The sequence below is a fragment of the Drosophila busckii genome, chromosome 3R (assembly GCF_011750605.1).
Source record: "Drosophila busckii strain San Diego stock center, stock number 13000-0081.31 chromosome 3R, ASM1175060v1, whole genome shotgun sequence".
NCBI classification, from domain to species: domain Eukaryota; kingdom Metazoa; phylum Arthropoda; class Insecta; order Diptera; family Drosophilidae; genus Drosophila; species Drosophila busckii.
This window is the reverse complement of record NC_046607.1, coordinates 390,257-415,282: the sequence shown is the minus strand read 5'-3', so window position 1 is coordinate 415,282 and position 25,026 is coordinate 390,257. Positions and strand designations below refer to the sequence as shown.

At 38.2% G+C, this 25,026-nt stretch overlaps 1 protein-coding gene across 1 annotated transcript in view; it reads left to right on the top strand.

Annotated features, from left to right (window-relative positions):
• The window catches only part of LOC108604364 (neuroligin-4, Y-linked), a 35,868-nt gene extending 16,740 nt beyond the window's left edge, over nucleotides 1-19,128 (top strand). The window contains exons 4-12 of the mRNA XM_017993805.1: nucleotides 10,501-10,722; nucleotides 11,530-11,727; nucleotides 11,788-12,180; nucleotides 12,445-12,481; nucleotides 14,698-14,910; nucleotides 16,729-16,867; nucleotides 17,095-17,246; nucleotides 17,328-17,440; nucleotides 17,532-19,128. Coding sequence (XP_017849294.1) covers nucleotides 10,501-10,722; nucleotides 11,530-11,727; nucleotides 11,788-12,180; nucleotides 12,445-12,481; nucleotides 14,698-14,910; nucleotides 16,729-16,867; nucleotides 17,095-17,246; nucleotides 17,328-17,440; nucleotides 17,532-18,643 — 2,579 coding nt within the window. The 3' untranslated portion in view covers nucleotides 18,644-19,128. The remainder of the gene's footprint in view (nucleotides 1-10,500; nucleotides 10,723-11,529; nucleotides 11,728-11,787; nucleotides 12,181-12,444; nucleotides 12,482-14,697; nucleotides 14,911-16,728; nucleotides 16,868-17,094; nucleotides 17,247-17,327; nucleotides 17,441-17,531) is intronic.
• The last annotated feature ends 5,898 nt before the right edge of the window (nucleotides 19,129-25,026 follow it).

Here is a 25,026-nt window from a genome sequence, read left to right as displayed (position 1 = left end):
GAGAGAGAGAGAGAGAGAGAGATAAATTACATTTATTACAAAGCTCGCTTTTCCGAATTTTTCTCATGACACTACGCGTGCCCGTGAGCTATGTAAGATAATTCTATCACAATTATAACGAAAAATGTAAAGCTCTACGAGAATTTATCGATTAAAGTATACAGTAGCTTTATAAACTGGTTATAAATGTTTAATGTCTATCAATGTTGCTTTCAAAATGTTTTTACATCAACAGAGACAAGCAAAACTTTTCCATAAATTGTTAAACAAAGACTACACTGCACAGGCGCCGTCGACAAAAATTATACATCTAAACTAATTAAAAAGCCAATTTATATGCAAAATAAATGAATACTTTCCAAAATCGCAGCTTAATTAATAAATCGTCATGTAGGCGAGCGTCCATGCTCTCCAAATAGGTAACCAAACTAATTATGCAAAAATATAATTAAAAAAGAAATAGGATAATCTGGCTACTTGACATTGTTTGGTTTTTATTTTGTCTTAGCTTAATGTTTTTATATTTATTTTAGCTATTTACTCGTTACGTTTATAACAACAGTCTGAATTCAATTAATAATTTCCATTGCGTTGTTGTTGCTGCGCCTAATTGCTTTACTGAGAAAAGCGGAGAAGTTTTAAACACAGCTCTCATAAAATTTGTTCGGTCACTGAACTTTATAAAATCACATTTCTGTACACAAGCTGCAAAATATTTGAGAGTTTAGGCTTTGATGGGATTGCGCCAACGTTTGTATAGCTGATTGTATTTGTTGCCAGTGATAGCGTAAACCCTGCTCCATAGGAATAGGAAAGAATTTGTATAGTACAGTCGGGTTCGACCGACCGTGTAGGACTCTGTTCATAAGGAATACGCTCGCAAAAACATGTAAAGCCAACAAGAACATAAATAGTTATTTACATTAATTACGGCTTTTTGCACATCTTTAGATCCCTTGGCAGCTGCCAAGCCTAATATGAGCCTCTGTGTATAGTATAGAGTCTGAAAACTATAAACAAGAGCTGATGGAAATCCATAAATACAATGCAAAGCGTAAACTCGTGTCATCTTTGGCATGACAAGCGAAACATTTGTATGCGGATTGACTTCAACTAGACACGTTTGTAATGATTGTACAACTGTTGTAATGTGGGCGGTTGGGTGTAAGAACTGCGTTGCGAACAATAAATCCAGTATAATGTATTTACCTATCTATGATTTACGCCTTTATGGGTATTTTGTTGAATCGATCTATGTATACTGTTCCTTTTGTTTATGTATTGAGCCTGTCATTAAAACGCATAAATTTATCAAAGTAATGCACATACATATGTACGTACTACTTATAGAGAGATTTTTATAGTTCAGAGCATTTAGTGTTATACTGATGAACATTGCTCAACATGTTTGGTGCTTGCGTATTCAATATATTCAACGCTTGCACCCAAAAAGTGTGTTGAATTTTTGTGTACAGACCCGTTTTATATTTTAGGCCTACACAAGGCTACGCTCATGCACACGCGCATTTGTGTTATGTTTTATAAGAAGAGAATACATAGATTTTATGGCATAAAATATGCATCAGAAATTTGTAACACTCAAAGCCAAAATGGTCGCAAAAGTTTCACCTTTTCAATGGCCACTTGACCCACTTAAGTGTGCTACACACAAATACACACACACGTCTATAGCATTGGATAACTGCAGGCATTGAATTTAAATTGCGCATTAAATTTGACCAGCCGCATATACTACCTATGTAGATGCTGAACCTTTTCTTCGAAATTGATAAGTCAAAAGTTCATGAATGGACCTGTCTGAAGGGCCCACAAACATACACACACAATGTTGACATGCTTCCAAACTTAATTTAGCAGACCCGAACATTTTTACATACCGCATAAAGCACGTACTCACTCAACTGTAAGAAGCAATTAGGTGAACAAAAAATACTAGAAAACGCGCAGAAAATTGAAATAAATATAGAAATCGTGCAATCGTCATAACAACTCCAACTAGCAACCAAATCTAACAAAAGTTATAAAAACAATAGAAGCTATGGCGTGGAAGGCCCTGCCGTGCTTCAACTCTGTGTCTGTGCACTTAGCATGTCCTGGTCTAATTAGAGGGCGTTACGAACTGCCACTTTGCATGACACTTGTGTATTAAGCCAGTCTACGAACTACGGTTCCATGTGGAAAATGGATTATTCTCAGGAAATTGTATGAGAACTTCAACAAAATGCTTTTTAAATGAGCAGTTATAAATTTCGGAAAAAATATAAATTGCTTACCATTTACAATATTAATTTTTTACTACAATTTTGATAAGCATAAGTTTATTTATAACATTTACTTCATAGCCGAGACTCTTTAAAGATTACAAGAAGTTCATACCCAGCAGATCGATATTCACACATATGTATGTACATCATTAAGCGTGAAGAGAAAAAGCTACATACATTCTATATGTATGTATAACAAACAGTGTCATTTATTACCTTCCGTACAGTTGGCTGCCTAACTGCCAAGGGAGCGTATACAATATTTCATTATAAATTACACACGACTTATGTCAATTTGTTCTGGTGGCCAGCAATGTGAAGTTGGCAGCATAAAAGAAGGCAGACAAGTTACTCATAAGTAAGCTATGACAAACACACACACAAACACACACGCACACTTCCCATACTTAACATTCCGCATACAACATACGAGAGTGCGCTTTATTAGACAGCGACAGCGGAAGTGGCCATAATTTAGTAAGAGAGCCATAACAGAAATGCTCACACAGCAAGCACAATACACAACACAAAAACAAGACAGACGACAAGAGCAAAAATTTATCAATCAAACTAGCGAAACAAAAAACGCTTTTGAATAGTTGTAGAAATAGACATAAATTTGCGGAGCAACAATGAGGGGCAAAACCAGTGCGATGCTTGAGGCTGTTTTTTGTTTTTCTGAATTGATGATAGCCGCGAGCGTGTCACGTGACGTATGATTTGATTTTCCCATTTGCGTATTAAGTATACGTCATGGTAGTTATTGATGAGCGCGCCGCAATGTGCTGGCCATCAATTATGCTGAGAAATGCTTAAGCTGTCAATACTTAACGTTGAATGTCATTAAACTGTATTGCGAACAAAAAAGCATATTATGCATACGCCGTGTGGTTTGGCACATTAAAAGCACATTTATGCACGCTTGTTAAAATATAACTTACGAACAATGAAAAGGAGTTGCGCTTGCCAGCCTCTCAATTCGCGCTCAACATGTAACTGGAACGCAATTATGTGGCACCTGCGGTGCGGTAGGATAGATTGCCAACAAGCAGGCAAACTAGCAATCCAAACTAGTAACCAATTTCAACTTGGACTTTTTTCTCGCTCTAATTTTTTAAGCATTTTTACGCCTGAACGCTGACATAATGCTGTTATCCGATAATACGTTGAAATTGAAAAGTGTAGAGACGAGGGCACAAGTACAAGCAGAAGCTCAAGCAGCCATATCCAAGCTCAAGTCGCACACATATACAAAAAATCTCTTACGACAAATTGCATATTTCAATTTGCAAGAGCATTAAACCAGTTGGGCGCCAGCCACACTGCAAGCAAGCGGCTTTCCATTTTAGTTTAGACATTATTTTTCAACAGCGAGTGTTACACTACTGCAGTTGCAGCTATGTCCTTGTCCTGGGGGTTTTCTTGCTGCTGCCGGTTCGTTCTGGTATATGCCAGTTCAGGGTCTTCCTTTTTTATTTGTAGGAGTCAGGTGTCTGCCACATATTGGTTTGGTTAAAATGTGCTCATACTCTTATGCAAAATGCAGTGAGGCACTGAACAGCTTTCCTTGCGGTAAGTTAAGCCGTAGTTAAGCTGATGCATGGGTTAAACTGTAAACTGGTAAAATGTATTAAGATTAAGTGGCATTTAGTGGCACAGCTGCCTTTAGCAGCACCGCATTGCAAACCACTGTTCTTGCTGTTTTAAGCCACATACATTACGTAGTCGCACTGTGCGCCAGAAAACACAAAAAAGTTAAGTTAACTAGCGTAAAGTTTATTATTGCGCTCGACCATGTGCTCAACAAGAGTGCAAATTTTAAAATTTTTACCTTTTTATCAGCAATGCAAATGTGGCAGCCCCAAATGGACAATTATTTACTAATTCCTTAAATAAGTGTTGAAATACAGCAATTAACCTTTAACGTTTCACTTATAGTATATTAAATGCAGACGCTAGAGCTGCGAAGTTTCTCAGGTGTGAATTTACAATCTTCACGACTCGTTGCCAATAGCGAAATGGTAAAACGCACATTTCATTGCCATAGAGCGGCGGAAGAAGGAGAGGGAATGTGAGAGAGTTGTGCAATATGTTGAGTACGTGACGGGTAGTCATCATAATATTTTACATTTTTATGAAGTGCAAGACGAGCGCTGAGGGCACAGCAATAAAAATCTTATTTTGTGGGTTATAAAAGTGCAAAAAGATTCAAGCAGAAGATGGGAAAAAAGTTTTCCATTTCCACTTTGCTTTTTAATGGGGCTCTCCGTGCGTTTTTCTTTGCTTTATTATTATTGTGTTATTCAGCTTCTTCTCTTTCTTTTTAATGATTTATCGGCATTTAAATGTGGCGGCAAGTGACGCATCGTAAGCTTTTTGTGCGCCTAATTTAATGCAACGATTTTTTTTTTAGCTTTACGCTTAGCTCACATTTGCACTCACCAACTTTGGCCTCTTACATAAACACGTTGGCCTTATCAGTATTGAAGCAAAGGACATGTGTGTGTGTAAGGGTGTGTGTGCGTGAGCGAGCGTCTTCTTAAATGTAAATTGAGTTTGGCGTGCAAAGTACTTCGTAATTTATGGCGTGCAATGCGTGTAAGAAGTCAAATGATAACTTCATACATACTATACTATATACACAAGCTGACGAAAAAGGAAAACACTCTACTCTACGGCTCTCATATTTTCGCTTAGCAACAGAAAAAACATGTAAGCGCATTAAAGTGGGGCACAACAACTTTTATATACACTTTGACTCCCCAGCACGCACTCATACAAAATATCGAGTCACACACCAAATTTGGTAGATCTAGCTATAGAGCTAGAGCTAGAACAACTCAGCAAGACAAGCTGGGTCGATATTATCATGTTCGTCTGCCTGTTTGTGTGAGCAACAAGAACTCATTATAGAGTAGACGTAGACAGACAAACATGGTTATATCGACTCAACTTGTCTTGCTGATTAGGGATATATATACTTTGTAGAGTTTGCCACGCCTACTAGTCCCTGTTACATACATTTCTAGAATTTCATGATACCCTTTTCCGTTTTATATAAAAATGGCAAGTGTATAAAAACAAAACATGGGGTACCTACTTATTTATGACTGTTTAGCGGCATTTTACTTGACGAAATCATAATTTTAACGCTGCGCGCTCAACGACTGCACAGCCACCATTTTGAGTTTCTGTTTTCGTCCTGCGGTTTCTCAAACATAAACGTAACGTACATGCATATATAATAAAGTACGTGCGATATAATATAAATGCTGAACATTTTCATGTTGAGGTTATTAACATTATCAAGCTTAACATTTGTTGTGCAGATTACGCAAGATTAGAACGCTTCATAAAGAGCTTTACCTTGCGTGAAATAACTTTGACTACAAACAGGATAATTTAGAAAGGTTTGAAAACAACGTATATTCAGTGCTTATTTTAAAATTCTCAAACGATTTACCTAACTTCCAACAACTATAACTGGTTACCATTTAGAATTGACTTCAGCTAAAGTTGTGTCAACAAAATTATTTCAAAACATTTCAGCTTTGGAAAATTCACAAGCAAATTTGGGCGTTGTACAAACGCGTGTTATATATGAGAACAGCGGCAAACTTTTGCATTAAATTTGTTCAGAAGTTTTACACACATGCAGAGACAGAGAGACCTCGCACTCACACAGGCACACACATATACGCATACAAGCTGTAACTTGAAATGACTTTGTGCATTCAACAGTTCATTTACCTACCCTCGCATACGAATACACAACCAGATACGGCTAAAATAAGCATCCATCAGCACACAGGCACGCGTAGTTAACTCAAATACTAACAAAAACAAAAGTTCGTTTACAATTCCTTTGACCGCATTTAGACTAACTGACTTGTTAATTTAGAATTTACCTATTGACACAACAGAATTGGTTTAGCTGGAACCCAGTTCAAGCTGGTTAAATACTTGCCAAATCCCTTTGATATTCGTATGTAGTGTATCCAATGCACACGGCTTACCTCTGGCCCAAAGACCGATAAGCAAATACATCTTCGAAGACGCATAGATATGTTATTCAACACATTTTACAAACTTTTGTTGGACCAACAACACACAAAACTTTTGTAGTGAGAACTTGGCGAAACATCGTTGTGTTAATCTGCAGCAACGCTTAAGAGCTATAACCCAATCAGCCAAATTCATTCAATTGGGTAAGCTCACTTTAAAAACAAAACACACATTTTTTTATTTTGACTGCAAGTTTTTCACTACCATAAGAAAAAGTCAAGATCCTATTAAAATTGGGCGCAGCCAACTTTTTGATACACTTGGACTAGTTGATACTTTGATACAAGCACAGCTTATCCATCCCAGCTCGATTGCACTGCTTTGCATAGAGAGAAAAATTGAAATGTGAGTATTTGGAAGTTATTCATTTGATCGACAGTCGAAAAAGCATTATAGCTTGTGTAACTGTAACTGTTCAAAATTGTGTGAGATTCAAATTATAAAGTAGCGGAGAATATACATATCAGAGCTTTAAGACCTCCACAAACAGACTGGCAGATGGACAGAAAGAACCAAATCTAATCACAAACCGATTACTTCTGATAAAAAATGGTAATACTATCACGCCACCTCCTCCCTGTTATATACATTCGCACAACTTCATGATACCCTATGCTATTTCATTATAAAAAGTTTAAAGTGTATGAGAAAACGAAAGCGGGCAACAAGCAAGGCGGAGAGCATTGGGGTAAAGTAAAACTTAAGCGAAAGTAATAAACTACGAAACTGAAAATGCACTTCACAGCAACAGTGAGAACAGCTTGCCCTGCAGAAGTAACCTGAGAGAACCAGGGTACAACTAAGGACCACAGACCCACTGGCACCAGCATTCATAAAATTTACGGCGAAAAAGTCGAGGGATAATAAAATTTTACAGTGACCGTTAGTCTTTGTCAGCTAAAAACTAGTGCTAGTGCACATATTTCAAGAGCTTAAATTGAAAAAGAATCGATGATGAACATATATATTTTCTTTTTCATCTAGAATTTATGTATTTGAAAGAATAATATTAAAAATCAAAGCAACAAAATTGTACTCGGGCATATTCCCACTACAAATTTAAGACGAAAAGTTCTTAAAAGCTTGAAGCAACAGCGTTAAGGCAACTAGAACGCCTCAAAAGGTTTTGACCACTTGAAATAGACATCAAGTTTCAAATCAGGCCAGATGACGTGGCAAAGTGCAGGACAAGACAATGAATAAAGTACAAAAGATATTGATTTCACCTAGTTTTACAGTTTACCACAGAGAAATTGCCTTGAAGCAAGCGATGAGCACAGTTTATTGTTCAATTTATTGCTTCTCAGATTTAAAAAAAAAATCCTTAGCATCAAAATAAAATACATGAGGATGTTAAGTAATTAAAACCGTGCTCTTTATGTTTGCTTGCTCGGTTGGACTAGTAGTAGTACTATTTTAATACGTTCAGCCAAACAAACTCAATCATTCCATTTTAGTACTTTGTTAAGTCGACTGCTAAGCCACAACGAAGCATTATACAAATACCTAACGAAATGCTCTATGATTATACAGACCCAACCACAGTCAAATATTTAGAATGCCTCATGAGTATGCAGATTGGTGCCACAAATACTATTAAATTTATGACATAAGACTGTTGACTGGTGCTAAGACAAGCACCAAGAAAGTAGGAGGGCACGCACACTTTGATTCAAGTGTTGAGATTTGCCAGCTGCCAAAAAACACGGCAACGGAAAAACCCTACTCGACATGCCGAGACTAGTGGGGACTGGGGAGGGAAGGGAGAAAAGATGCGAACTAGCGCGTGCATGAGAATTAAAACATGTTCCAGTTATTAACAAGGCACCCCAAAAGTCGCGTTAGTCTTTGCCTGTTTTGTTTGGCAACCCTTTTAGCTCACTGGCAACAACTCGTAGAGAAATTTGTGCGCATTTATTTACACAAAATATTTACATTTGCTGAAATTATGCGGCAAACTTGGCGGACAAGAAACTATTTTACAAGTTTTTAGGCAACATAGCGAAGACAGTTGTCACTGCGCTCAACCTCAACACTGAGCTGATGGCAGATGGGTGAAGGGGGTTGGTTGGTAGTGGTGGTAACGAAGGTCTGGGGACTTGTTGTCTGTGCTGAGCAAAAGCACAATCTCTACTCAACTCAGCGTTCTGCTGTTTTTTGCTTTTAGTCTTCCGTACTATATGTGTTGACTTCTTGGGGCGTTGAGCTATAAACTTTTCTAGTAAGTAGCGCCCCCGAGTGCAGCGACATGCAAACATTACGCAAACGTTGCCAGACTTGTCAACAGAGCGCGGCGTGTTGAAATAAAATGACATCAAAAATTTTCCATAGGATATACACGACAAGTTTTCAATGCTGTTTGCATATTGCGTGGTTGCTGAACTTAGTGCACGGAAATTACCGTAATTGTCGACTCGTTTGTAAATACGGAAATAAATTTTTTAAAATCGGTTTAAGAAAGATGTACAGCTGTTGTATAGACCAATGTTACTTTCAATTTGGCTCAGCTTAAGAATCAAGCACAGCAGCCAGCTGTTTAATTTGTCAGAGATATTTAGGAGTTAACCAGCGTTAAGTCTGTGCAGGCAACATTAACTAAACTGTCTAGCTCTGCTTAAGCCAATATAGCTGGCAGCAATAAAGTTAGCTTTAACTTGCAACTGAAACTGACATCCTGACAGCAGCTCAGCATCTCAGACAACCCGGCAGCGTCAAAGTGAATGAATCCCATCGAATTAGCGTGCGAGGTGTGAATGTGACTTTGAGTTGCGAGCGCTTTTGTGCAGGCTTTAAATAGATATTGACATTGGTGTCGCCACAACTGAAGATTGGAGACACACTCACACACTCATATACACACACTCACAATTTACCACGATTTTTATGTGTCAGGTCAGTGAGGCTTGTGGCATTCATTGTCTGCGGCTTGTGTCATTGTTGATGCTATTTATAAAAGTCACTGACATAGTAACTTGCTTTCCACGCCTTTACACTGCCTTCTAACCCCAAAACCCACGCCGCCCTCCCCATTTACCCACACACCACACAACTCTTTTTCCGCTTTGATAAGCAAGTTCTATTGTTCCAGATTATATACACAAAATGGAAGATGGAGCAAAGGCACACACACAAAGTCACATATTAAATATGTGTGTACGTGTATGTGGGAACGAAAGAATTCATGCTCATATTCCTTTTGTTATTATTGTTGCTGCAGCTTTTGTTGGAGCGGCTGCTGCTGACGAGTGCAGATAGATACGATACGAATATCTATCTACCGAAGATGCAGCAGCCTTACGGTCCAAATACATTCTTGTGCGTTGTTGGCCCGTGAATTGAATGCATTTTCCGAGCACTTTACTATATTTTTAGCTACATTAAAATAAAGCCTGTACAGCTAAAACCTGCACATCACAGCTGAGGTATATCACATAGATACGTTACAGCTCCATAAATTAATTAATTTTTAATCAGACTTCGAGTGTGAACAAAATATTCAACTTTTAAACAATTTTGAAAATAAACTGTAAGCTAATTAAAATTAATCTCCATGACTGAACGACCTTGCATTGTTACCCTTTCGACAACAAGATCCATTTTTTATAAAAATATAAAGTGTACAAAAGGGATTTTTTTGGAAATCTTTCATCTTTTAAAGTGTAAGCCCCATTGTCGCTTTGCGACTAACAAATGGTTGTTCAGGGTCAGAAGTCGAATGCTTTACTTATGTTATACAGCTGCCAGTGGCACAGACAGGTGGCTGCGCTTGCTCAGGATTGAATTAAGCAGCGAAGTTTTTGCTTTGGTTGACTCAAATCAAATCCGCTCAATTTTATGTCTTGTTTATGCGTTTCTTCTAACCCTAGCTATCCAGAAACAGATCCCGCCTGCCCATTGCTGATTAATGGAAAGCAATTTGCTTGAATCGAAGTCAACGACATTGACTATTTGGGAGCTTATATATGCTAATTGGCACTTGAAAATGCTTAGTAAAGTCAAAGCTCTATGCACAGCAAAGGCGTAACAACCATTAAGTGCAGTCGGCCATTAGGAACAGTTGTTTAAGCTTTTTTTAAATATGCATATATAAAAAATTAATTTTGTTTTAAGCAAAGAGCTAAACCGTAATCATAATTTTCCACTTTTTCAGTGGGCTCCCGCGATGCAGGTGCAGGCAGTGGCAGCAGCTCCAGCGGCAATTCTGGCAGCTCGTCGTCCACCTCAGCAAGTGGACCAGTGAAGTATCCGGTGCTGGTGTTTGTGCATGGCGAATCGTACGAGTGGAACAGCGGCAATCCCTATGATGGCTCCGTGCTGGCCAGCTATGGACAAATACTGGTGGTAACCATAAATTATCGCCTCGGACTGATGGGTAAGTGCTAATGCTAATGCTAATTGATATGCCAGCTCCGTCGCAGAGTGCAACGAAACGAGCAGAACGTTTTCAACGTGACAACGCATTAAAGGGCCAATGTCCGATTTGACCGTTAAGCTACTGCAGTGCAACGCGTTGCACTTCCGTTGACGCCATTGACGTTGGTAGACAGGCTTGCGAAAATGCCCCTCACTTAATCCAGTTAATGTAGTTAGTTAAAAAGCAAAAGTGGCTTAAGTTCGCAAAAAATACAAAAAAATTTATTAATATCAGTTTAATAGTGGCTCATGTTGAACAATGTACAATGGTTTTTAAACTGCACATAATTAAGATTTAATTAATTATGAGAATTGTGATTTGGGTTTTGCAATTTAATCCGCTTGAAATCAATAAAAATTATCCCTATCATGTTAAATAATTTAAATCAAAATTTTTAATTGCGTTGCTTTTTTATGAAGTTTAGCATTTTTATTCAAATGCACACCCACCAACCCCGAATTGACCTCATTTGCCGCTCTCGGCCTATCCGACGCGTAGTTTGTTGAGTGCTAGAGCTAGTCGTACTATTGCGACGGAAACGGAAGTGCTGACATCATGATTTGCACGCGTGACTGTACAAATTTTCGTATAGTCCATGGCCATGTGTCTGACATTTTAAATAGCTATGGCTATAAATAGACGGTGGCGCACGGACTCGATTAAAATTTCATTCATTTTGCGTTGCGTTGCATTTGCTAATCGATGCGCAAGAAAATGCAGATGATTTGTTCAGCATGCTAACCAACTATGCGGATACTTTTGCAGGCTTTTTAAATGCCAACACGGATCGGTATTCAAAGCTGCCCGCTAATTACGGACTGATGGACATCATTGCGGCGCTGCACTGGCTAAAGGAGAACATTGCGGCATTTGGTGGCGATGCCAACAGCATTACACTGGCAGGACATGGTACTGGCGCAGCTTGCGTGCATTTTCTGATATCCTCCATGGCTGTGCCCGAGGGTGAGTGCGAAAATTAGTTTAATTGAAATATTCTCAAGCTGCAGCTAAACTCACTCGCAGGTCTCCTTTTCAACCGCGCCATACTTATGTCCGGCTCGGGCCTAGCCCCCTGGTCATTGGTCAGCAACCCAGCCAAGTATGCAGCGATTGTGGCTCATCATGTGAACTGCGCCTCGGACCTGCCACATGCCCATCTTATGAAATGCCTACGAGAGAAGACACTCGAGCAGCTTCTGACCGTGCCCATACGTCCGCCGGAATTCGGCTTTGCCTTTGGGCCCAGCATCGATGGCGTTATTATTGACGGTGGCGACTACGTGCCACCCCCACCGGGCTCGCCTGCTGCCCAGGCTCAAGCGCAAGCATCTACCGCAGTGGGCAATGGACTTGGTGGTGAGGCGGGCATTGCTGCTGCCGGTGGCTGGGGCACGCCTGGTCAGCTCGAGAATATTGGTGAGCTATAATCTGTCCTTCATATTCTGCAAATTGAAACGAAATGAAATCAATCTACTTTAATTGTAATTAAACTCCCTCTCTGTCTCCCGTTGTCATTTTCTCTTCTGTTCTGCGGTCCCATTCACCGTCGATGACTTGTACTTGTGAACTGCCATGTTTGCTGGCGCAATTAACACATACGCGCGCGCGCACACACACACGTGCGCACACACGCATGCTAATGCGTTCTACTGCGTTTGTTGGCGTTTTTAATTAATGTAGTATTAATGAGGAAAACTGCCATTAACAAGTTGTCAAGGTAAGTTAGTTTCATTGCAGACTTTGCTGCCTACCCGAACTTTGCTTAATTATTTTGGCCCATATACACATACAAGCACACACACACACACACACACACGCACATGTGTGCAACTGCATTGAGCAACACAGTATGCAAAAATGTAATTAATTTAAAGTTTCGAGTTTCTTTATTTTCGCGTGCTTCATAGAACAGTCAAAGTGGCGTCAACTTAGGTTGCGATAAGCTTTGATTTAACACACCAGCAACGCGTATAGGTCTGACTGCCCTTATTCACACACATTTCCAAGCAAGATTAATTTATACGCATTAGCCACGCGAGTTGCTTGCGACTTGCGTTTTGAAGTACAATTCCAATGTGCATACAATGAAGGTTCAAAGGGTTGGGGTCGTGGTACAGGGCCTTGGCACCATGATGCTTGATTTATGCACTTTGCGGTGTGATGGCTTTCATTGTTAATTCATATTATTAATAGCCAATTTGCTATAATTTTCTTAATGAAATGCGCACTTCAAGCTACACTCGAGAAGTGCTTGCAACTTTTATACTTCACAGCAATTTATCTTCAGCACAATTTAATTTGAATCGAGCTATGTACATATATTTAATTCCTAGCTAGCTTCTTATGAAATTATTGATCATAATCGAGTCTCCTATCTAATTAAAAGGGTCATAAATTATCCCTTTCCACATTGACAAAATTCTTGTTTAAGTCGCACATATCGAACCCGAAATGCGTTTTTTTTTTACTTATACACTAACCGCATCTACACGCAAAATATTAAATTTTAATTATATGTATTTACGGAGAATTTAAAGAATTTTAATAATTAAAAAAAAAACTAATACCAAGACAATTCCATCTTTAATCGAATCACACTTTGAACTACAGTGACGAAGATAATACTACTTTAATTTCTTCATTTTAGTCTGTCAAATTAAACTAAAAAATGCATATTCCAAAAGAGCAATAAGATTGTGTAAAGACCATTTAATGTAAACGATATTTTCTTAAAATAAAGAAAAAATAAAGTAATTGGGGCATATAAAAATGCATATATTATTTATATGAGACCATAAATAGGCTAATATTTATATATCAAATAAATCCCCTTAACAAAATGAAAATAATTGAAAATTAATCTCTCCCGTATTGGGAGAGGCGCCACCGTTCTTTTGCAAATAGGAATCGATATAATATAATAGTCTCTCTCTCTCTCTCTCTATATATATATATAATCAAAAGGATCAAAAATTACTCGTCAAGCTAATTTTAGTTGAAATTTATTAGTTATTCCAAATGCTAACTGGGATTAAGTATGTAAGTGACAATAATTATTAGGAAGGTTCTTGAATGTGTCTAGAAGTTTCTGAAATTATAATTAGCTTAGTGTAATAGAAGAGGAAGAAGTACAATATAAAGTTGAAATTAAATTTTAAAAAATTAAATATTATCCCGGTTATTTAACTTCACTTCACCTATACTTTTGTGCTTTGAGTGGCGACTATAGGCAATTATTTTGTTTTAGTCGCTTTAACAGAATAAAAGTTTAAAATGGAAAGGAAGCAATGAAGCCTACAACTATGCCTTTGTGACTATTTTGCAAAAACCAAATTGCTTTCATATGCAGCCTAGCTTGACTACAATTTTAATACACAAACAGACTTCAAGCTGTACTTGCACCATTTCGCAATGGAATTCCATTGAAGGCAAACACAAAGCACAAAAAATATTCAATTTTAGTTAAAGTATTTTGAGTCAGTCGGCAATACTACAAGCAACAACTTCAAAAACAGGGAGAACAAACTGTTATCAACGCAAATAGACAAAATAAATGTTGAAGTGCAGCTGGCGATTGCTGAAGTGATTAAGCAGCAACTACAACTACAAAGTGTTCACTAATCTTGCAACTTGTTGGTGTTGCTTGAAGTACAGTTGGGTCATTTTCAAAATTCTTGTGGCTTGGCGAAACTTTAAACTGATAAATTAGTTGAGATAAAGTTTTGAGCAAGCGTTATAAATTAGTTGTGCCCATCAACAGCAATTTCATCTTTTAATTTATCAATAAATTCTAATGATACACACGTAAATCCTATAATAACTTGTAAGAACGTTAGCAAATAACCATTTACCCTTGCTAAGTTTTGGGATAAGCCAGGTTCCTCTTTGGACTGAAACACAGTAGTTACGCATTTTTACTCTCCTCATTTGCAGATACGACCTGATGGCTGGTGTGACACGTGCCGAATCCTTTTTCAGCTTCAATTCGGGCGACGTGCAATATGGCATCGAAGCGGATCGACGGTCGAGAATTTTAAAGGCCTACGTACGCAACACGTACACATTTCATTTGAACGAAATATTCGCAACGATTGTCAATGAGTACACGGACTGGGAGCGACCGGTGCAGCATCCAATTAATATCCGGTGAGTAATTGCGTTTGTATACGGCAATCCCAGCCAACAAGTTGGCACAATATGGCCAACAGTGATTGTTGTTGCGTCTCCATCTCCAACGCCTCCCACTCATCTGTGACCTTCAGCAAGGGGTGGCCTTTGGGCGTTTGTGTCAAATAAATATTTGGTTCTTAATTAAATGCGTGTCCATTGTACCGCTCCACCTGGCTCTCAGCTTTGCCTTTACGCGCACCGACTGTGGAGAGCTTTCAATTAAAGCGGCTTAAATAAATCTTGATTTCAATTTTATGGGCAAGCGGAATGCAAATTTTTACCGGACCCAAGCTGTCTGCCTGTCTGTCTCTCAAGCTTCATAAATAATGACAAGTGCTCAATTCAATTTGAGGAGCCTGCGTCTCTATCCATTTGCATTGAGTGTACCTGCCGATGTGTGTGTGCTACGTGGCGTATAAGTGATATGAAATTGCATATGCTCTCTCCCCAGCGCACAATCGTAAATGATTTCCTTTTTGATTTTTATCAATATTTATGTTTGCAAAGTCAGAAACTGGAGCTGCAGTTGCATTCAGTTCAGCATTCGTTTATTCTTTCAATTGAAATTCCTTGAGGCATTTTTATTAGTTTTGCTGAAAACTCGCATAACAAGCATAGAAAATTTATAGAATGCATAATTTTACTAGAATACGTACATTTTCCGCATTTCAATTGAATTGCGATTTTCTATACACAACTCCGGCCTCATATGCTTTAGTTTCGGTTTCAAAAGACCCCACTCAGCGACAGACTTATGCAAAAAATCGCTCCAAAAGATATGATTACTCTTGTTGACGTTGGCGTAGTGGTTCTTGCTGCTGCTGCTGTGCAAACGTGCGTGAAGTTGCTTTCAATGAAGCATGAAACGGATTATACTTTTGATTTTCAGCAAGTACGTAGTGTCAAAAAGTCGACTCGTGCGTATACTTCGGATGGCTTTCACTCAAAAACCCTATAAGTCTATTGAATATGAATAGAATGAATGATTTTCACAAGCAGAAACTACGGCTAGTAAGAACTCGACTTTTCAATGATTTCAAATGTTAATTCGAACCTATCAAGAGTGCCCGCTTATTTTCTAAAAATTCAGCACACAAGATTAACGGCAGTTTACTTTTTTAAACAAAAACTCATAAAATAATAACAATTTATGCACAATAAAGTGATATTTTTCTGCGTGACAGCCGGCCAATAAATTAGTAAAATATACATTTATACGCTAGCTTAAAAGTATCAAGCGTTGCATCTATTTGGCGACCGCTTACAATGCAACAACAAGCCCATCTGTCAGGGACAAAGAGAAATGTTTATGTTTAAAACATATAACAGCATATAAAGCGAAATAAAAAATAAATAATACGACGCTCCGCACAACTTTTTATATTTGCCGTGCGTTCTCTCTGCTGCAACGAGATACGTATGCAAATGTGGCAAATGGTTTTTATTCAAATTTGTACGCCAGTGCATTTGGCATGCATAAAGCACTGAGACCTTAGACAAGCTCTTCTTCGAGTGCTAAAAGCCAAAACTTCAGGGGTAAATCACAAGCAAAGGATATTTTACCAAAATAGGCTTAGCTTCCAACTTTTGAGCACACTCCATGGCATGCAACTATTGGCAGGTAAACAGTTTTTGAGTGCACCCAAAGTGCCTGGTGAGCGGCGCACTTGTGCACACAACTCAATAAAGGCCAAATGGCCGCAAAATTGCTTTGCTAAAAAAAATATACAAGTCTGTAAAAAAGAGAATACATTTTGTTATTTCATCTCGACACTTTGTTAAACATATTTTCAGAGATGAAACCTTGGAGGCTTTAAGCGATGCGCAGGTTGTGGCACCCGCAGCTCAAACCGTCGACCTACATTCGGCGGATCATCGCAACTCGTATTTATATGTGTTTGACTATCAGACCCGTTTCGGTGACTATCCACAGGTGAGTCAGTTCAATCAATGGATATAAATGTATTCAATTTATGCAAATTATAGTTTGATTAGCTTGGTATACGTCTGTTTCCGTTACAAATTTATAACCGTTTAATAATTAACGTCTATTTATTTAAATTTTATCAAAACTTTTGATGAGAAATTTTAGATCCATTTTACATTTGCTACTACTAATATTAGTGATTCTACTAATTATTGTTTAATTTTGTTGCACAGCGCCAGGGATGCATACATGGCGAAGATCTACCGTATATATTTGGAGCACCACTTGTCGGTGGCCTAAATCATTTTACACGTAACTTTACGAGAGGCGAAACCATTCTATCGGAACTAGTAATGTCCTATTGGTCCAACTTTGTGCGCACCGGGTAAGTGCTAACGACAGTTATTTTGTCAGTCAGCTAACAGTTAGCCTCTTCCGTCCACTTCAACTTACACATCTTTTACAGTAATCCCAATGAGCAAACCGAAGCGGAGCACAGCAGTCGACAGGAGCGTAGTCGCTATAAAACCATCGAATGGACCGCCTATGAGAGTGTACATAAGAAGTACCTCAATTTCGGTACGTATTGCGTATGGAGTTATAACATAGAGTATTTTGTATATTATTTAATAACCGCGTTCTCAACTCTGTATTTAAAAACAAAACACAGACGCTAAGCCGAAACTTAAGAACCACTATCGCGCACACCGACTTTCTTTCTGGCTGAACTTAATACCTGATTTGCATAAGCCTGGCGGCGACAACGTGCCTGCTGCACACCATCAGCTGCAGGATGATGATGAACTGGACAACAATATAGCTAATGATGCCTCCGTCAAGCCGTTGAACCCCTCGTACACATCGCGGGGCGCCAATGCAGCTGCCATGGGCAACTTTACAATTTTTACAAATCAAGTGTTCTCCCTGCTGAATCTCAGCTCGCCCTCCTCCTCTCTGCAGCGCAATGGCACACGCTATGGCGGCAGTGGCAAGCTCTATCCGGACGACATGATGGACGCGGAGCATGGCGCTGGCGCAGCAAGTGCCTCGCAGGACAGCGACGGCTTTGCTGCCTACTCGACTGCGTTGAGTGTCACCATTGCTATTGGCTGCTCGCTGCTCATACTCAATGTGCTGATCTTTGCGGGTGTCTACTACCAGCGCGACAAGACGCGCCTCAGCGAGCCGCGCACGCAAACAAAGCTCAAGCGTCAAGAGAACGGCCAAATGCCCAACAACATATGCGGCGACCTGGAGACACTAACCATACACGCGAAAAGCGATCCAGCCACCATACTGTCGCATCATCATGCAATGCAGCATCATCAGCTACCGCCGCCGGAGTTCGCAGACATTCCGCATCGGGCGCCGCCGCCGCCCAAGCACATGAAGTCCTCGTTGCAGGACGATGGGGGCCAAGTCCGGGGCCCAGGGGGTCTGCTCCCCCCACCACATGCGCTGCAGGTAATGGGTAATCAATGCGGCACGTTAACCAAGAAAAGCTGCATGAAGCAGTCGCAGCCATCGCAATCACTCCATCAGGGGCAGCACTCACCCTCGCAGCAACATGTGGTAACGCATCAGCATCAACAACAACCACATCAGCATCAGTCACATTCGCAGAATCATCATAATCAAAGCATGACCACTGTGCTAACCACGTCTGGCGGTCTGATGCCAGTGCCTACGCCTCCCACAGTCCCAGGGATTGTTGCCACAGCAACACAGCAGCAGCAGCAACAAAGTCAGCAGCATCCATTGATGGATGAGTTGCGTGTATGACATTAATTGACCGTGCGTTTTAAATGTGATCTCTAAGCGCACTTTTCCGCAAAACAGTTTCAAATGAGGTGCGTGTGGTAGCCACTAAGCGTTTCTGTCTATATCTGGTGTGCAAATGACTTTGCGTGTGCCTGTGTGTGAGTGTTGGTGCTGCCCGTAGCTTGCAGCAAGTGTAATCAAACAAATTCCATTGCTTTTGCCCACTGTGAATATAGAGAAAAAATTAAGAAATATGCAATAAAAACATCTGTTCAATCTTGTTTAACGCATGTTTAAATCATATTGCGTTTTAGTTGTATTAAAATGCCAGCAAGTTTTTTGAAACCAATTCTATTCCAGTATAAATATGAATGTGAAATTTCAAAACCTATCAACGCAAGATTCAAAGATTATCCCTGCACCGTGTTTAGTTTTTTACCTAGGACCAAAGTAATTTCGTAACCCATTTAAAAAAATTGAAACTTAATTTATTTTAAAACAAAGTGTAGAAGAAAAAGATATATACTATACATTGTATTCACATATAAACGAATTTGTATGTATAAAAAACAAATATAAATGTTATTCTTCCAAAGACTGAATTCAAATTGTGTATGTGTGTGTAAATAATAAATATACCTACGTATGTATGCATGCTAGCTATTAAAAATTTCGTCATAGAAAATATATTTGATAATTACATAAAGGCATAGCTACATACTACTACATATAGTATAATTAACAAACTTCCGTTGGTTCTCCACCAATTTGCATTGCTTACAAAGCTAAGCTAATGTAACTGTTTCTGAGTTTTCCAATCGGTGCGAATAGCTTTCCATTGAAAAAACTAAATAAGCGAGATCCAAATTTACAAGCTGTTGTCGTGGCAACTAAAATAAAATGAAATAGTCATTAAAATGTTAATTGTAAGCTGCCTATTTTGCTATGTGGATAACCTTAACTAATAAAAAAAAAAACACACGAAGGTGCGTATATGCACATTAAATTCCACATAACATTAAACAAGTAAATTTCAATCTGCAAATAGTTTTCAGAATAAAAATTAATTATACAAAAAAACATATATCACGAGCTAATGTTTTCAGTTGTTAGTTTGAAACGCATATTTACTTCAATATAATTAAACATGAAAATGCAAATGTGTGCAGAGAAAATTAACACCAAAGCATGTGGATATTGTAAATTATAAAAACAAAAGTTTAGTATTGCAGTATAACAAATTATGAAAATAAAAAGTAATATTTAACTTAATCGCTTATGTGTATGCGTATGTTAGTAGTAAAAAATGTAATAAATATAATATAAGGTTAGCAAAATTACCTATGAAATATATAAATGTAAACTAAAACAAAAAGTAAATAAAATGTGCTGCATAATTAAAAACAGAAAAGTAATTATAAAAATAAATATGTATGTAGTATTCATATAATTGCATTACATTGGAAATGTGTATAAGTGCAGTCGAGTTCAATCTAACTAAGGAAAACTGAATAAAAATATAATATAACAACAAACAATGACTAATAGAACAAATTGAAACAAAACTGTTAAGCTGTTAAATTTGACAGTTGAAAAGGCAAAACTGACATTTAAGATGAAAAACCAATACAGTACTAATAAAGTTGGAGAAATGTAAATAACATTGCTTTTGCTTTGCATAAAATCTTTCTTTTCAGCCAAATGCAATGGCAAATGGAAAGCCCAAAAATCTAAATATTTCTACTGGCAAGTATAAGCTTTACGAGACTGTTAACCCTTTGGATCTAAAGCAAGGATGGCATGCTCTTATTGAAACGAATGTTTCCTCACACAAATACAAATGCACAGCAGCTGTTAACCAAATATGCTGATGTCCTTGCAAGGAACTACCCTACATGAAATAGCGAAGCGTATTATAATGCTTCTATACACACTTATGTCTATATGTATTGAGTATAAGTATAAAAAGATATAAAAAGCGCCACATAAATAAAACATTGAAAATAGATTTATTATGCAAATTTGCCAAAAAGGATAAGTGAATGCAACCCCTGCCCTTGCCCCTGGCCTATAGCCGCCTCATATGTCGCGTTGTGCTTTCTTCTGCTTATAGAGATGACTTGATGCAAGGCCTTACTGCTTAATTTATGTTTGAAAAAAAAAAAGGAAAGGGTAGGGCGTGGCTTTTTGTCTTCTCTAAATATTTGCCCACACCAAACAGTTGAATCTGGAAGACACACACAGTATGTACATATTTACATATACTCGTGGTTGTAGTCGTAAAGTTTGCATAATTCACATGCGTAATTGAATAAAAACATTTCAGCCAAACTGCTGGAAGCATCGCATGCGTCGTTGTCTAACCATTTTCTTGGCTTAAGATCTGCGTGATTTTTATTAGTTGCGATTTTCAGCTATGGTAAATCCAATAAGGCTCACACACACACACACAAATACATATACAGAAATTTAAGCACTTAAACTCGCATGGGTCGAGGCTGTCAGATGCAGCGAACCATATACCAGGCAATGGGCCAAGCAACTTGGCACATAATCCCTTCTTGTGTCTACACCCAAATTCAAATTCTATTCCAACAAAAGTTTTGCCTTTTTGCTAGTTTTGCATGCTTCATGTTTCGTTAATATTGCACAGCAAGAGCAGCAGCAGCAGTAGTAGTAATGGGTGTGGCATGGCTTAAGCTGTGAGTGGGCGGGATGCTGCCACATGCTGTGTCTAATTTATTAGCACAAGCTCGGAAATTAAATAATAAAAGTCTTGCAAGTGGCTCTGTGAGAGAATTGAAATTATCACTTTTAATGTTGCCAAAAAGGTCACAACTCTAGCACATGGGTTGAGCCAGGGACATGGCTCCAACAAGAGTCAACAAAACTCATCATGCTGAGAGTTAGTGGTCTGTTGAAAATAATTTTAAACTACTATAATTTTATAACTATAATTTAAGCGTTACAATTGAATCTTATTTAATTTTGGGTATTAGTTGTCCTTTTCAACTGATTTTTTATGCACTTTGACATTTTGATTAAAATAAGGGGAAACATAAAGTAGTGAAAGTGTAATTAAGAGTTCTTATTGCTTATGCCGGTGGGTGGATGGACGGACAAGATTTGGATCGAGTATAGGAGCACCTATATACATACATTTTATTAGCTCTAGCTGTTATAATTGCTGCGAATTAGTTGCTCATACATCCAGACGGACGAGCGGTTATGGCTATATCTACTCCGTTTGTCTTGCTGATCAAGTATATATGTACATCCTTCCTATCTCCCTTTACATACATTTCCGCAACTACTACAAACCATGTGCCATTATTTCAAAGTATATAAAAGGCAACAAACAGCTTAATAGCACTCTAACTACATCGGGAAAAAATAGCTGTGAATTATACACATTACGCCACTTTGAAGGCCAAACTTTATTTCGAGCAATTAGTTTTTACTATTTTGCACCTCAGTTTTCCAATATATATATATATATATATTTTTTTTTTTCAGCTTTTAAAATATTTATATACATTTTTTCAGCTAGTTAAGCAACCAGCTGCATCAGGTATTTTACCAAAAACCAACGTGTCCTACGTTTCTTGAATGTCCCACAAAGTTTTATTAGTTGTTGACCAATATCTGCACTGACTGTTGAGCTCGCAAAACAAAACAAACTTTATGCGTTGTCTTTTCGACTTATCTGAACAACTTTTGCATCGCAACACTTTTATAGGGGTATTAAAAAGAAAAAAAAATGGTATAGAAAAACTCCAAAAAGTATTGAGCCATAGATCCAACTGCAAAACTTTTGATTGTGCCACATGCATACCCAACAATAGAATTGGCCACAAAAATTTCCAATTTTGTGGAACATTTAAGAATAATAAAATACTTTGCAGTATGATTAGGGTTTCAGTTGCTTAAATAAGAATCGCAATGTGACAAGTAATGACAATTAAGATAAGTAAGTCTTGATCGACAGATCAGCTCTGCGCAAGCGTAACGAGCTGTCTATATGGAGAAATAAAATATGACTATTTTAAAATTTTGTATATAAATAAAAGCGAATTGCTTCGGAAATGGACGAAATTACATACCAAATTTGACTGCTCTAACTCTTATAGTCTCTGAATTCTCATTGCTAATGCGGACGGACAGATGGACATGGCTATATCGCAGGGGTATGATACGCTTTCTTTTTCGTTACACTTTCCATTTGTGATTCCGAAATTGTCAGTGTATAAAAATGACACTGAAAAAAACCGATAATGTAGAATAAAAGCCAAAACTAGGTAGAAAATCGCTAAGGTTAAGCTTGTTTACAATGTTTTAAAATGTAGATTTAATTAAACTTTTGTTCTTTTCATTCTTATAAAGATTATGGTAAGATAATCTTACATATCCAACATATGGTTCAAATTTGTGGGAAACTGTTTTTATTTACTATGCAACACAAAATCTAGGAAATCGCAAACACACCACATGTACGCTGTCGCCTCAGCAGCTACGCATCCAGGGTGCGTCAAAAAGCTCCTCCGACTTTCTATATGCAAACTTAAAATTTGAATATGTCCGAAGTTGTTTATCCCATCTGCTGAAACTGGTATAATTCAATTTGGAGTGAGAGGGGAGGAAATTAAGCTTTCAAAAAAGAATGCGACTTGCTTGAGAGTTCTTGTTGCACAATTACATGATTCATATAATAGCAATTAAATTTTAATTTATCATTCATATCCAGTTATCTAACTCAAAGTACCTTACGCTATCAATCAGCTTATTTTCAATTCATTCATAAAATATTCATTCATTACATAAAATAAAGATTAATTATATTATTATGTATATTTTAAATAAAAGTTTGATTTTTTTATGAACTTTGAGGTGTGTATTATATAAATTTTGTGAGTGTGTGTGTTATTAAACGTAGTTGCAACTAACAATAAGTCTAAAAGTGGAAATCATTGTTAATTGTTTTTGATAAGAATCCGCTTAGAAGCAAAAATGCTTAAGTTATTGTGCACTGCACTTTAATATTCACATTCAAACGACAACTGCACTAATTAAGTTAATACCACAACAGTTCGAGAACGATACTATTCCAGGAGCAACACATTTGTATGTATTGTGATTGGCAGCTTAGTTGGGCTAACTATGTGCATATCTATTTTTGACATGCGAAAGCAATTTCCACAGATAGGATAGTTCAGTAGTTGCAATGATTCAGATATTCGGAATCAGAGTTGCAAGCAGTCAGCGGAGCGAGGTAAAGACGATATATAGAGAGCTGCACACAATATGTTGCAAAACACATTTCGAAAATCTGAAATCTTATATTAGGTCATGTCATGTGAATCCTTATTTCGATACGGAGGAGCACACTGCATTCTTGATGGCTGTCAATGACTTTGACTGCGCCGACAAGTGTCGCATGTCGTTCCAACTAATGCTAAGCTACTTTTCATGTAACCCAGCCCAACTCGGGCCAACAAGGTAGTTCGCCTTACCTTTCCTGCCACTATTGCTCTCTGCTCCTGTGCTGAATGTTGTGCACGAACGCACACACAGCAATGCGGAATAAGGCAAGGGAGGCAGGCAGGCAGGGCAGCTCATCTAGGTCTCCTGAGCTTTCAACAACCGTTAAGCATCGCAATTATTCATGTTTATGATGCGATGACGTTCTGAACTTTGGCTCTCCCCTCCCTATTTCCTCTACTTACCTTAATTCATGCAAGCCGACTGCTCTAACCATGTACGTTTGCCACTGAGCCCTCATCGTTGGCTTACGACTTAATAAGCAAAGCAGCAACCTATGAATTGACAAGCAGGAGGACCTCAGATCTTTAAGGGTTTTATTACAAACCTTTTGCTTTTGCCTGTGAATCATCTGGTGAGCATAAAATTATAAGCAAATTTGCTTGAAGCCAGCCCAAACCAACGAACAAGATTCGAGCTAATCGAAGGAAATACTATTCTAATTACTAATAAGCCACACCAAAGTTTAACAGGCACCTGCAGCATACATAATTTGCTGCACTCTGAGAATGCGTGTGTAAGCCTGAGGAGGTCTGGTTACATGGGGGAGTCGTAAGCCAGCTTAGCGTATGTCGTGCTGCATTATAAACATTAAGCTAATCGGAAGACAACAGGAGTCTTTAATTAGCGCCAAACATTTAGATTAATGTAACTACAAGAGAGGCCCGGTTATGAGTGTGCGCGGGCACGAATTTGCCTGACCAAGTGCAGTCTACTTTAAATTTCACTAAGCTGCTCGATAAAACATATTCGTCAAGATGCAAGGAGAATAAAATCTCATTTATGAAAATATAATGCGCATATAAATTTGTGCGTTTAATGGAAAAAGTTTTAGCGCGTGGCAAACGCCGCTCATTCAATTGTCA